Consider the following 14,044-nt stretch of genomic DNA (forward strand, 5'->3'; position numbering starts at 1 on the left):
GACCCCACCTGATGACCCCATTCCGTAACCCACAAACACCAGGAGAAAGAAGCTACAACGAGGCACATATACGTACCCGGGGAGTGGTGGAGCGCACGTTTGGCCTCCTGAAGTCACGGTTCCGATGCCTTGATAGGTCTGGGGGTACACTGTTGTATGCCCCAGACTTTGTGTGCCAGATTATCGGTGCATGTTGCATTCTGCACAATTTCGCCATGAGAAGGGGCCTGCAGGTTGAACTCCGTCATGACCTGAGCCCCGAACCAGAAATTCCCCCCCAAACGAGGGTCCCCCATCTGCTGAGGGAATAGCAGTCAGGAGATGCCTCGTGGAAGGCTTATTTTCACGTGCAACACGCACATGAAACATGTCACAATGAGATGAGAATGCACGCATGCACACCACTGTGGTCCCTAACACCCCCCCCCCTAAACCACAATAAATTGGATTAGACCGAAGTTCACCGTGCGGTACTTGGGAGCAGCAACGCCACGTCAAGGCTCCAATTATGTTGCTGTATCTTTTTATGAAAATAATAAAAAAAAAAAATATCCAGAATAATAATAAAATAAATACAACTCCAATCGAGTATCATAATAGCATAATATCACTCATATCATGAGTATCATAACAAATTAAGCAGACTCATTTCATGAGTATCAGTTAATAAAAAAAATTCATATTGAGTATAAAAAGAAAATAATCTAACTGGCACTCATCTGGCCCGACGTGGACTACGCCTAGTGCCAAGGCTCCTTCCCCTTTGTTGCCTGGGGGCAGCCGCGGGTGGGGGGGGTGGGTCATTTGGAGGAGGAACATCCCCCGGTCTCTCCCTGGCTGCCTGGATACCCTCTAAAGCCAGGGCTATGCGGGTGAGGACCGCAGTGGTCTGATTCCCCACCGCCTCAATGGCTGCTGTATTGGCCTGTATGGCCACTCCCAGGCTCCTGACCTCTGCCACAAGGCCTGAATTTGTGTCATCCAGGTCCCTAACGCAGGTCACCAACGCAGTGCTGTTGGCACTGACCTCCTGCACATTTTCGGTCATGGCGGCAGTGAAAGCAGCCTGGGTCTGCTGCATGGAGGCCAGGCTGGCTGCCACCCGGCGCATATCACATGCCACAGAACCCACATGATGGGTCTGCCTGGCCAGGTCCATAGCCAAAGTGGCTTCTAATGCGTCACCCCTCGTCTTCCTAGTTGCCTTCCTGGGTGCAGGTGAGGCTTGTGAACAGTATGGGGAGGCCCCTGAGGGCACTTCCCTTAGGGAGGATGGGCTTCCCAAAAGGTCGGAGGCCCTTAGGGGGCTTCCCAAAAGGGTGGAGGCCCTTGGGGGGATCCCACATTTGAGGGCCTTGGGGGGGGGGTTCCCATGAAGTTGGAGTCCCTTGGGGGGGTATCCCCTATGGAGGTATGGGAGGGTCCAGCGACGGTGGTCTCATCCCCCAGATATATGCCATCATCCAGGTGCCCGTGCTCCTCCTCCACTTCCTCTTTTTTTTTTTTTTTTTATTGTATTTTTATTGGGTTATAATAAAACAAGTAAGACATCACAGTATCAAAGTATTGAAACGTTCAACACAATGATGATACAGAATTGTACAAAGAGAGAAAAAAAAAAAAAAGAACATGAAAGTAAATGACATATACATAGTGTCCAGGAACGCAGAGCACAGAAATGATCTGCATGAAGCTACAGGATCGTATAAAACAACTCTCAGGAATACATTAGAGGTACAAACAGAGAAGAAAAGAAAAAAAAAAAAACACACGGGGGATGCATATACTAAGGTGAGGGCAGTGACACAGGGGTCCCGTATCTCGAGAGATCCCAAGGTTCCCAGACTTTTTCAAATTGTGGTATGGAGTCGTTAACAGAGGCCGTCAAATATTCCATCCTCCGAATTTCAGCCACCAGGTGGAGAAATCTGGGCCATGGAGGCGGGGCACTAGATAACCAACACAACGGTATGAGCCTCTTGGCGGCCAATAAAATGTAGGCGGCCAAGCGGTTAGCTTTTTTGGTTAGACCTGGGAATGGGAGGCCCAAAAGAAAGTTCGATGGATCAAATGGGAGAGAAACTTCTATCACCTCCTGTACCAGCACCCTCACCTCCCGCCAAAAGGGTTGAACCAGGGAACATCTCCAAAAAATATGAAACAAAGAGCCAACATCATTTCCACAACGCCAACAATGTGGTAGAACTGAGGGAACGTATGTGTGAATTACATCAGGAGTTTTATACCAAAACATGAGAATTTTAATAGACATTTCCCGATGGATCACACATTTAGAGGATTTAAAGGTAGAAGACCAAATCTTGTCCCAGGTTTGGACCGTAATAGGCTTACCCAATAGGTGGGACCACTTTCTCATGTAAAGGTGTGTGGTTTCAGAAAGAGGGATTGACCCATGGAGGATACGGTGAATAGAAGATATTAGGTGTAATTGATGGGGGCCCTGGGCGCATAAAAATTCAAAAGCCGTCGGTTTATCGAGAGTCAGGTTAGAAGATTTGGATTGAAAGAAATGTCTCACCTGCAGGTAAAAGTAAAAAACGTGGTTGGGTATATTGAATTTTTTGCGTAAAATATCAAAGCTATACAATCTCCGTGTGACAGGATGAACTAAATTTCGGAGTTGAAATAAAGGTACGTCGAGCCACGGAGATATCCTACCCAATGAGATGCTATCAGGTATAACTGGGTTAAACAAAACATTTGCCAATGGAGGGCAGGGTGAGGCAAGGGAGTGGCTTTTGAGACATTTATGCCAGATAGCTAAAGTGAAAACCATTGGGGCCGTGCATTGACGCTTAAAAATAGGATCTAGGGATAAAGGGGCGCCCCAGATCAATGAGCAAGGGTGGGCCGGATACAGCACCCCCTTTTCAATGGCGGCCCATTGATTTGGAGCATGTAGAGAGGACCAAGAGACAACCGCTCTCAAGTGTGAGGCATAGTAATATTTAACAATATCCGGGGCTCCCAGACCACCCCTACATGTGGGAGCAAATACCACCGAGCTTGCTATACGATGAGCCCCGCCGCCCCATATAAACCTTAAGAAACTCCGTCGAAGCGCTTTCAGCTGGGGAGAAGGTATAGCGACCGGTAGCGTTTCAAAGTGGTAAAGCAATCTGGGTAGGACGGACATTTTCAAAACGTTAATTCTACCAAGAAGGGAGAGAGGATATTTTGTCCAGGTCAGCAGAGATTTATTAATGTCTAAAACCAAGGAGGGAAAATTAACAGAATAAAGAGATGAATAGGAGGGAGTAAGGAGAATACCCAGGTATTTAAGGGACTCAGTACACCACCTGTAGGGATATGATCCCTTAAGTTGAGACAGCAATGCGGGCGGGATATGTATGGGGAGCGCTTCGGTTTTGGAAGTGTTAACCTTATAATGGCACCAAAGGAAGATAATAATTTATGTAGAGAAGGGAGAGAAATCAGCGGGTTGGTAATAGTGAGCAGAATGTCGTCCGCAAAAAGCGACAATTTATATTCCCCCTGTCGCATCACCACCCCACAAATGTCCGGATGGGATCGAATAGACTCAGCAAGGGGCTCCAAGCATAAAATGAAAAGCAATGGGGATAGGGGGCACCCCTGCCGAGTCCCGTTCGTCATGGGAATGTTAGAGAAAAAGGACTCAAACTTATCTTGGGTAAAAGTAAATTGATGCTCCGGAGTCAGACAATTGTACAACTTACTAGAATTTGCCAAAAATATCTGACATCTCGCGGGGGCAATGTGTTCTAGATCCATCTGGTTGGAGGAGAAAGTCAGGGAAGGAATGAAATGGGCGTGGGTGTAGTTTGTTGACTAACATTTTATGTGGTTTGTTCGAGAACTCATAAAATTTCTGTTTTGACCAAAGCAAGGACCTAGCCGCCCTACCCATTTTCAAAGACTTGATTTGCTCCCTAAGGGAGGTAACTTTACGTAATTTCGCCACCGTGGGCGCGCACAACAGCCTCCCCTCAGCGAGAACCAGAGCAGACGTCAAGGACTGAAGAAGGCCATTACGATCTTTTTTAAGACGAGAGCTTTCAGCTATGCAAATGCCACGAAATACGGCCTTGTGCGCCTCCCACAGTGTAGAAACATCAGAAACTGACCCCACATTGAGTTGGAAAAACTCCTCCAAGCCCTTGGCTAAAATTGAACGTGAAACTTCAGTTTGTAACAAATGATCATTAAGACGCCAATGACAGGATTTGGCGTGGGCCTGGGAAAGCATGAGATCCAACACTATGGGAGCATGATCAGACCATGTGATGGGTGAAATATCAGACCCGACCACACAGGGAATAGTCGGGGCCGAAATAAGAAAATGGTCAAGACGAGAATACATTCTATGAGCTGGAGAGTAAAAGGTAAACTGTTTGGAAAGTGGGTGTTTGATCCTCCATGAGTCAAAAAGTTGGTGAGACCTAACACACCTACGGAAAGCATTAGCCTGGGACGTGACTTTTTTAGACGGAGAGACATTGAGAAGAGTTTGTCTATCTCTGGTGGGAGACATAACCAAATTGAAATCCCCACCCACAATCATAAATGGTTGAGCACGATATTGGGGGGAATCAAAAAGTTTGTTGAGGAAGGCTATCTGGCCAGTGTTAGGGGCATAGAGATTGACTAGGGTGAACGATGTAGTCAGAAACTCACAGTCCAAAATGAGGAATCTTCCGTGAGGATCTGCATACGAGCTCTTTACCTTAATAGGACATGACCTTTTCACCAGGATAGCCACGCCTGCCCTGCCCGTGGAATCAGAGGCAAGAAAAGAGGTGGGGAAAAATTTGGAAGCAAATTTAAACGAACCTCCCTCACGGAAGTGGGTCTCCTGGATCATTATCACATCTGCGCCAGAGGCCCTGAAGTCCTTCAGGGCCATCCAGCGCTTGTGGACAGAACCTAAACCTTTCACATTATATGACAAAATCCTTAAGGCCATGGAAGTAGTCTAAATAAACAGGCTTGCGTGAATATAATGAAAACAGGCATTAGCACAAAATAAAGGGCATGAACATAATAAAAGGCATAGTGAAATACATAGACATTTCTAGAAAGGGCGTTCCCCCGAGACCTGCAAGGTAATAAGTATTTCCTGCTAAGGAACTTCAGTGAATCAATAAAACAAAAACAATGCAAATTCAACCTACAGAGTTGATCTACAAATGTGGACACAGAAAACGAAAATAATATAAATAAAAATATTGAAAAGAAAAAAGTCAGAAAAAAGAAAAAAAATATTAAACTTTGTAAACCTGAGTTGTAAATATCACTCAGGAGGCCCTGGGCAAAGCCCAGGGTCAGGCAGGGACGTAAACGGACTTCCATCAGGAGACTCCGGGTAAGGAGACAGGGAAGGGTCATCTGCACATCTTATGAACTAGGTAGCTACCAAAATGCGTGGAGAAGTCAGTGATCCATAACTAGTGAAGGTCAATGTAGAGACATGGATGACCGACAACATGAATATAACAACCTGAAGAGAAACAAAACCAATAGTTAGAACTTATCCCATGGGTTGGGAAAAGATCCACCCCAAACCAGGAGCAGGGTGGATACAATATCTTGAAAAATAAAAGAAGGCCAGAAAAAACTAGTTTCTCTTAAAAACAAAGAGACCAAAATGTAGGGTACACGAAGCACCCATGTATGGATCCACAAGGGAAAATCAAGGGAAAAAAAAACCAAAAAGGGGGGGTCAGGAGAGTTCAAGGGGGTTGATTTGAGAAACGTGGACGTTGTGGAGTAGAGAGATGTTTCCTAGATCTTCCTCTCACGGGGGTCCAGATGCGATTAGGAGTGTTGGGTAGAGGACGTACTGAGGCGAAGGGAGGATTCAAGTCGTCTTCCGGAAGAGGAGGTAGGCCAAGACTTTTCAAAAACGCTTCACCCTCCTGCAGGTCACGCAGGGTATGCTGGACTCCATCTTTGGATACAACGAGGCGAAAGGGGAAACCCCAATAATATGGGACCTTATGATGTTGAAGATGTGATGTGATTGGGCGCAGCGATCTACGCTTAGCAAGGGTAATGGGAGATAGATCACTGAAAATCTGCAGTTTTGCCCCTTTAAATGTAATTTGGGACTTGTTGCGTGTAGCCAGGGTCAACGCCTCTTTGCTTTCAAAGTAATGAAACCTCACTATGACATCTCTAGGCCTAGCTCCAGCCGGAGGTTTAGGGCCCAGAGATCGGTGGGCCCTATCTAGGCGCCAGTCTATGTCCACCACAGTGGGGGCCGTAACATTGAAAAGACCCAGGAGGTATGGACGTAATTCAGAGTCACTCACTGTTTCCGGGATACCCCTGAAGCGCAGGTTCTGCCGTCTTTCCCTGTTCTCCAGGTCCTCCTGTTGCAGTTGTAGCTGGGAGACTGAAAGGCGGAGATTGTGGTTTTCCTCCTCCATGGCTTTTACATAGTTGATCATCTCATCAAATTTGTTTTCAAGGGTGTCTGTACGTTCTCCAATTTGATTAATCTCTCCTCTGAGTTCTGAAGCCAGCTTGCTCACCTCAGCCGAAACGTTACTTGTAATCTGCCGGAGCAATAGTTGCAGTTTGGCATCAAGCTTAGCATCTAGAATATCCGGGGTGAGGACTTCATGCGGGGAAGGGGAATCGGAGTCAGGGCCCTGGGTGGGGAACAGCTGAGAATTGTGAACAGGTTCCGAGGCCAGGGTTGGATCCATTGTGGCAAAGGGATCTGTGGTATGACTAGAGGTCGCAGGTTGAGACCTAGTGACAAAACGTTCCATGTTTGATCCCGTACAGTGCCCAAACAAAGGTTTATAGTATCGTTGCTGCTGGCCAACTTTGCCCATGGGGTGTCAAAGAAATGGAATGAAGGAAGATGCTTACCCCCGAATCTGTAGTTAGGATAGCATTGCGGGGGTCTCGGTGTGCAGATGGATCCCTGAGCTCATTTAAGCAGCAGACTACATAATAAGTGGGATAAGTGTCAGTATTTCTGCAAATGAATCAAGTAATAACATAGAAATGGGTCCAGCGAGACAATGAGCTTGATTAAGGCAAAGAAGGTGAAGTATTTGGATTGATGTGAGAAGCTGTGAGTACCTGGGGCAGCAAGATGGCCGCGGACTTCCAGCAGAAGGCCGAAGCCGCGGACTTTCCTGAGATCGAGGGCCAGAGAAGTGAGCTCAGTGTCTGTGTAGGCCTAGTACTCCCCTCTCGAGCCGCGATCGGGACCCCTCAGTCGGGCACAGCTCGGTAAGGCAATCTGGAGGGTTGGGGGGCCGGGGCCCTGGTACTCACTGTGTCCCAGAGATGTAAACGGGTCCGGACTGTAGGCCGCAAAATGGCGCCGCGGAGCTCCGCAATCCGCGTCAGGGTCCCCAGGAGTGCATCCACACCAATGTGGGCAGACCGAATCCTCCGGGGGTGTAGCAGCCAGTAGGGTGCGTGGAGGAACCTCTCCGATGTCCGGATCAGGAGGTAGGAACGGAGCGCTTGGGGTGAACAGGCCGCAAGATGGCGGCGGCGACGGCAGGGAACGGACCTCACTGCAGGGGTATGTTTTGCCCAGAAAATGTCAAAAAGTTGCTGGAGTAGGAGCAGAAGGTGCTCCAAAGTAGTTGCAGCAGAGATGGGATCCAAAAAAACTGAAACGGGGCTAGGATGGCAGTGGATCTAATCTGCCTGTGTGGAGCTCAGCATCCACACGTCCTCCCTGTTGTACGTCCGGACACGCCCCCCCTCCTCCACTTCCTCTAATGGAGAGGTGTGGACACTGGTATCCTGGGATGGGGTTGGTTGCCCAGCAGCCGAGGATGGGCCCGCTTCATCATGCACATCTGTGGATGACACAAAACATTCACATGTTGGTGGACCCACACACTTGTCACATATTCACTCCCCCCCCACATGCTAGACACCAGATAAAAGATAAAACACACTCACCTGTCCTCAAGGGCTGATCAACTGACTCGAAGCCCTCCAGGCCCTCCACCTGCTCCTTCTCCAGGCACCTGGCAATGACCTGCTCATCAGGTGTCAGTCTTATCTTCAGGGCTGGTCCACCTCCGGTGCCCCTTCTGTGTTTCTTGATCTTGGCCACCTTCTCCTTCACAAGACGCCGAAGGTCGTTGATCTTCTTGGCTATCTTGTCTGGGGTCCGGTTGGCATAGCCAAGGGCACTCACCTCCGCTGCAATCTGTGCCAATATTTGATCCTTACGGACCTTGCTGGTCGAGCCACTTTCCTTGCCGTGGAGGAACTTATTATATTTTGTCATGGCATCAATAATGACCGCCTTCTCCTCATTACTAAAGTTTTTATCCCTCCTATCTTTAGACGCAGCTTCAGACATCTTTTTGGATAAGAACAAGGCAAAAGTAGCCACACCAAACGACCAAAACCAGCAGGTGTACTTTTGCACTTGACTGGCGCATGTCTGGGCGGATTTATGCCCTGGGCGGAAACGGTGGGCTGGGTTATCGTGGGGGAATACGATAGGCGAATTGGGGCGCATGCGCAGTGGGACGCGGGGCATGCGATCACGTGACGGCGCATGCGCCGTTCGTTCGGACCTTAATTTGCATGGGGTCACGCTTCATTTAAATGGATCACGCCCACCTCCTTCCCACTTTGAATTACGTCGGGTTACGCCGTCTAAATTAAGTTACGATGGCGCATCGCAGCGCGCATTTTCTTGCTGAATAGGCTGCTTGCCTCTCTAAGTTTCGACAGTGTAGTGTATCTGCGTTGCGCTACGCCCGCCTAATGATGCGCCGAGGTACGTGAATCTGGCCCACGCTGTGTAAAACTTATCATTACTTCAACATTGTTTCTACTGTTTTATATGTTCCCCCAGGAAGCATTGCCTAAAAGTCTTTCCCTCAGTATTTAATGTTAAGCTGATCACATGTATGAATATTTAAAAGATATTTTACAGATATATAGAAATCGTTGATTTACTGTTTTAAAATAACAGAAAAAAAACTTTTGTAGCCCATCTTTCAATTATTACGGAAACCTCCTAGCTTTCCTTTCCGCAATTGATAATATTAACCAGGATCCAGACATCTTACCCAATATCACTCTTGGCTTCCATCTATATGACTCATGGTTGGAACCCAGGAAGGCTGTACAGAGTGTTCTGCAGATCTTATCTGGACCCAATGGGAAAATTCCTAATTATTCCTGTAAAGGAGAAGGCAAGCTGGCCGGTGTTATTGGAGATCAACATTCATCCACTACAATCCCAATCGCCCAAATCCTTGGACTGTACAGATACACACAGGTGAGTGAAAATACTCAATTCTAACAGAAATATGCATTTTACAGAAACATGCCAGTCTGTGAAAGTTAAAGTGTATATCAACTCTAATGCCACGTACACATGACCGTTATTCATGTCATGAAAAAAAAACGATGTTTTTCTCAACGTGATTTGTCGTGATTCCTCTCAAGCCTGCCTTGCATACAGACGTTCGTGGAAAAAAAATGATCGAGCAAAGCGCGGTGACGTACAACACGTACGACGGCACTATAAAGGGTAAGTTCCATTCGAATGGCGCCACTCTTTGGGCTGCTTTTGCTGATTTCCCCATCTCATAACTTGCTTCTGAGCATGCACGTTTTTTTCCCCCTCGTTAAAGCAGGTTCTAATTTTTTATTGGCCATTTTTCTCGTCAAGAAACTTGCTCTGGAGCCTACACATGACCGTTTTTAACAACCAATTAACAAAAAAAAGCATTTTTCTCGTCATGAAAAACGGTCGTTACAGTTAGTGTTTATAGATGCAAAGTCAGTCAAACAAATGAAAACACACCTGGAACTATCACTAAGGATTTTGCCCCACTGTCCATCATTAAAATACAATGCAATTATTATTGTTTTAGGTCTTGTATCTATGGTCATGTGACTGCTTGGTCCCCTCTTCTCCTGTGGCTTGGATGGCTGGGGCAGAGACTGAAGAACACTTTCGGGAGCGGCTGCCAATTAGAGTGATGAGTGCTGGGCTATGGGATAGGAGGAGCCACTGCTAATCTTACACTTTTACCCAGCCTCTGTATTCTCCCATTTGCCTACTTTACCAACAGCACTGTTTGACGTGGTGGGTAGGAGTATTTGACTTACAGTGGCTCCTTCTGTCATTACTAGCGATGATGGGCCGAACACCCCCCGGGTTCGGTTCACACCAGAACTCCCAAACAGTGAAAAAGTCCTGACCCGAGCCACAAACTCTATTAACGTCTAGGGGACCGGTACATGATAAATTAAAAGTTCCAATTTGAAGGCTTATATGAAAGTTATTGGCCATCAAAAGGGTATGAGGGCCTGGGTACTGCCCTGGGGGACATGTATCAATGCCAAAAAAAAAAATTGAAATATTGTTTTTAACCACTTAACCCCCAGACCATATTGCTGCCCAAAGACCAGATCGCTTTTTGCGTTGCTTTAACTGACAATTGCGTGGTCGTGTGACAGGGCTCCCAAACAAAATTGGCGTCCCTTTTTCCCCACAAATAGAGCTTTCTTTTGGTGGTATTTGATCACCTCTGCGGTTTTTAGTTTTTGCGCTATAAACAAAAAAAAAGCGTCAAGTTTGAAAAAAAATTATATTTTTTACTTTTTGCTATAATAAATATCCCCCAAAAATATATAAAAAAAAACATTTTTTTCCCTCAGTTTAGGTGGATACGTATTCTTCTACATATTTTTCGTAAAAAAAAATCGCAATAAGCGTTTATTGATTGGTTTGCGCAAAAGTTATAGCGTTTACAAAATAGGGGGTATTTTTATGGCATTTTTATTAATATTTTTTTTTTACTAGTAATGGCGGCGATCAGCGTTTTTTTTTTTCGGTACTGCGACATTATGGCGGACACTTCGGACACTTTTGACACATTTTTAGGACCTTTGGCATTTTTATAGCGATCAGTGCTAGGGGAAATGACTGATCTTCTGTTCATACATTGTATGTATTCTGTTCATACATTGTACATTGTATCAGCATTTCTCCCCCTGTCAGGACCGGGAGCTGTGTGTGTACTTCTATGGCGCTTGGCCCATCATTTGCATGGGGTCACGCCTCATTAGCATGGCTCACGCTCACTTCCACCTACGCTGGCTTACGCTGAGGAAACCCAGCGTATCTTTAAGAGCGGGTGGGAGCGAGTGCTTTGTGAATCCAGTGCTTGCCTCTGTGCGCTGCGTCGGCGTAGCGTATATTAGATACGCTACGCCCGCATAAATATGTGCCGATGTATGTGAATCCGGGCCTATGTTTTTATTTAAAAGAAATGCACTTACAAATGAAACATCAAAACAGGCTTTTAGAATACCAAACAGTATCTGGCATCACTGCTACTACTACCGCCCGACATACGTTTCTTCCTAGAAGACTTTGTCACTGGGGCAACTGGAAAGAATGTAAAGCTGGCCATGCACCTATAGATTATCTGCAGATTTTCTATGGTTAGATGGAAAAAGTGCAACAGATTTCTACATGTACGCTAAACTGTGTGGATGGAGGAATCTCCCACTGGGCCAAGCTTCAGTATCTTGCTAGTCTGCCCTGCTGTCTCTCAACCTCAACAATGCCTGCACGCAACCAGAATGTTCATGTATTGTGAGAGCCAGAGGGGCCGACTAGCAAGATATGGTAGATATGGAAGCTTGGGCCAGTGGGAGATTCTTCAATCTACACAGTTCAGCGTAGATGGAGGAATCTGTTCCACTTTTTCCATCTGACCATAGAAAATCTGCAGATATTCTATAGGTGTATGGCCAGTCTAAGGCTGGGTTCACACTTGTGCGGTGCAAATTCTAGCTCTTTTTTCTATGCAAAGATAAAACAGAGCTGTTCAGCGGTTCATCTGCGTTGTAGCTGCGGATTTGCTGACCTGGGAGAGGGGAGGAGGAGGGGGGAAGTGTAGTGAGCAGGGAGAGAATTCCAGTTCAGAACGGAACACATCTGCGAATCAGTTGCGTTCCCATAGAAGATAATGTGCAGACAATTCGCACCACAATGCCTAGAAAACGCACCAGTTTTTTGGGCAATGCGCAGTTTGAATGCATCGCACATATGTGAACCAGCTTCATTAAAATCAATGTATTTTAAAATGTCATTGGTGTAAGCCGCAACCAATTTGCATAGGTGTGAATGGGGCCTTAAGCCTCGTACACACGCACGGTTTCCTTGGCAAGAACCAGCAAGAAAACTGCTGGCAGAGCTTTCTTGCCGAGTAAACCGTGTGTGTGTACGAGGCTTTCAGGTTTCTCGTCAAGAAAACTGCCCAGATTCTAGATGAGAAAAATAGAGAACCTGCTCTCTATTTTCTCGTCGTGAGATTTTCGGCAGTGTTTTTCTCATGAGAAACGCAAGCGTCTGTATACTTACTGTAACGGAATGTCCCACACTCCGCTTGAGTGCTTCCATCATATACCGCTTCCTATCAGTCTGGATATAGATATCAGATTTTCCAGCTGCTCACAAGCACACAACGAGACAAGACTTTTTTGTCTGCTGAACATGGAGTGTTTAATAGAACCAAGAATACAATCTTATATACAGTTTAAAGAGGAGGTAACCAGAACATAAATTAACATGAGCTAATTAACTAATCATTTACCCAGACTAGGTGACTCATAGATATGACCTTTCAGGGTAGACATCACGTCTCCTCGCTCACCTGCTATACAAAACACATTATCATAAGTGTAAACACAGGACATCTTCACACAATAGCAAGGTCAATTAGCACAGAGAACAGACAGATGGCTGGAGGTGAGGGCATTAGCATCTCCTTACACTGTATGTCCTAACAGTATGAATCAGTCACTCTAATGGCATATACAGGGTCCCCAGGCATACAGCTCACAAAGAGCACCGTTCCCCCAAATGCCAGGACCCATGATCGCAATGCAAGAGGCTAGCATTCAGTCCCCTCCAAAGGCCTCTGTCCCGGGTGAGTCTGTCACACTTACCTCTCCATGGAAACCCGTGCATTCCTCGAAATGACTTTGACGCATGTGCGGTAGCTTCCAAGGCATAGGTAGGGAGAAACAAGATGCCAGCAACGGCATCGAATGTGATGAGCGCATGCTCGTCGTAGTCGATGATGTAACCGCGTTCGTGCTATTCAAAAGAACAGCGGTTCTTTTGAATGGCGTGTCTGTACACTCAGCCGGCAAGAGATTCTTGGCAGGAATCTCGTCAGGAAAAACGATGTTTTTTTCCTGACGAGAATCAGGGCCGTGTGTTCATGGCTTAATTCTGCGTACACACGGTCGTTTTTCGTCATGAAAAAAAATGACATTTTTAAAAACGTCATTTAAAATCATCGCGTGTGGGCTTCACATCGTTTTTCGGCTTCTCAAAAAGTTTTTTAAAATGTCGTTTTTTGGGTTGTAAAAAATGATCGTGTGTGGGCTAAAACAACGTTTTAAACCTGCGCATGCCCAGAAGCGAGTTATCAGACGGGAGCGCTCGTTCTGATAAAACTACCATTCATAATGGAGTAAGCACATTCATCACGCTGTAACAGACAAAAAAGCGTGAATCGTCTTTTACTAACACGGAATCAGCTAAAAGCAGCCCAAAGGCGAATAGAACTTCCCCTTCAGAGTGCCGTCGTACGTGTTGTACGTCACCCCACTTTGTTCATCATTTTTTTTAAAACGATGGTGTGTGGGCAACATAGTTTTTAATGATGAAGATGGAAAAATTACGTTTTTTTTCATGCCAAAAAACGACCGTATTCACGCGGCATAAGACTTTGAACATCTTTGTTTTAATGATCCTGCAATATGTTTAGCTGATTTAATTTGAAAGATAAATAGCTTTTTTAAATATTTGTACAGCACAGTATCTAATGATAATTTCAGTGGCATATAGATATGAATGTATTCAGAAAATATAGTCACATTATAGTAAATAATCTGATCTTTTCAGATCAGCTATGGAGCCACCGATGACTCGTTAAGTTACAGATGCCTTTACCCGCATGTTTTCAGGACCGTTCAGAATGATTACGTCCAATATTTAGCAATTGCC

At 45.9% G+C, this 14,044-nt stretch overlaps 1 protein-coding gene across 1 annotated transcript in view; it reads left to right on the forward strand.

Moving 5' to 3' along the window:
• The first annotated feature begins 7,111 nt into the window (after nucleotides 1-7,111).
• LOC120928959 (vomeronasal type-2 receptor 26-like) overlaps nucleotides 7,112-14,044 on the forward strand; it is a 48,116-nt gene continuing 41,183 nt past the window's right edge. Inside the window, exons 1-2 of the mRNA XM_040340140.1 lie at nucleotides 7,112-7,175; nucleotides 9,024-9,283. Coding sequence (XP_040196074.1) covers nucleotides 7,112-7,175; nucleotides 9,024-9,283 — 324 coding nt within the window. The remainder of the gene's footprint in view (nucleotides 7,176-9,023; nucleotides 9,284-14,044) is intronic.

Source organism: Rana temporaria, chromosome 1, assembly GCF_905171775.1.
Source record: "Rana temporaria chromosome 1, aRanTem1.1, whole genome shotgun sequence".
Classification (NCBI taxonomy): domain Eukaryota; kingdom Metazoa; phylum Chordata; class Amphibia; order Anura; family Ranidae; genus Rana; species Rana temporaria.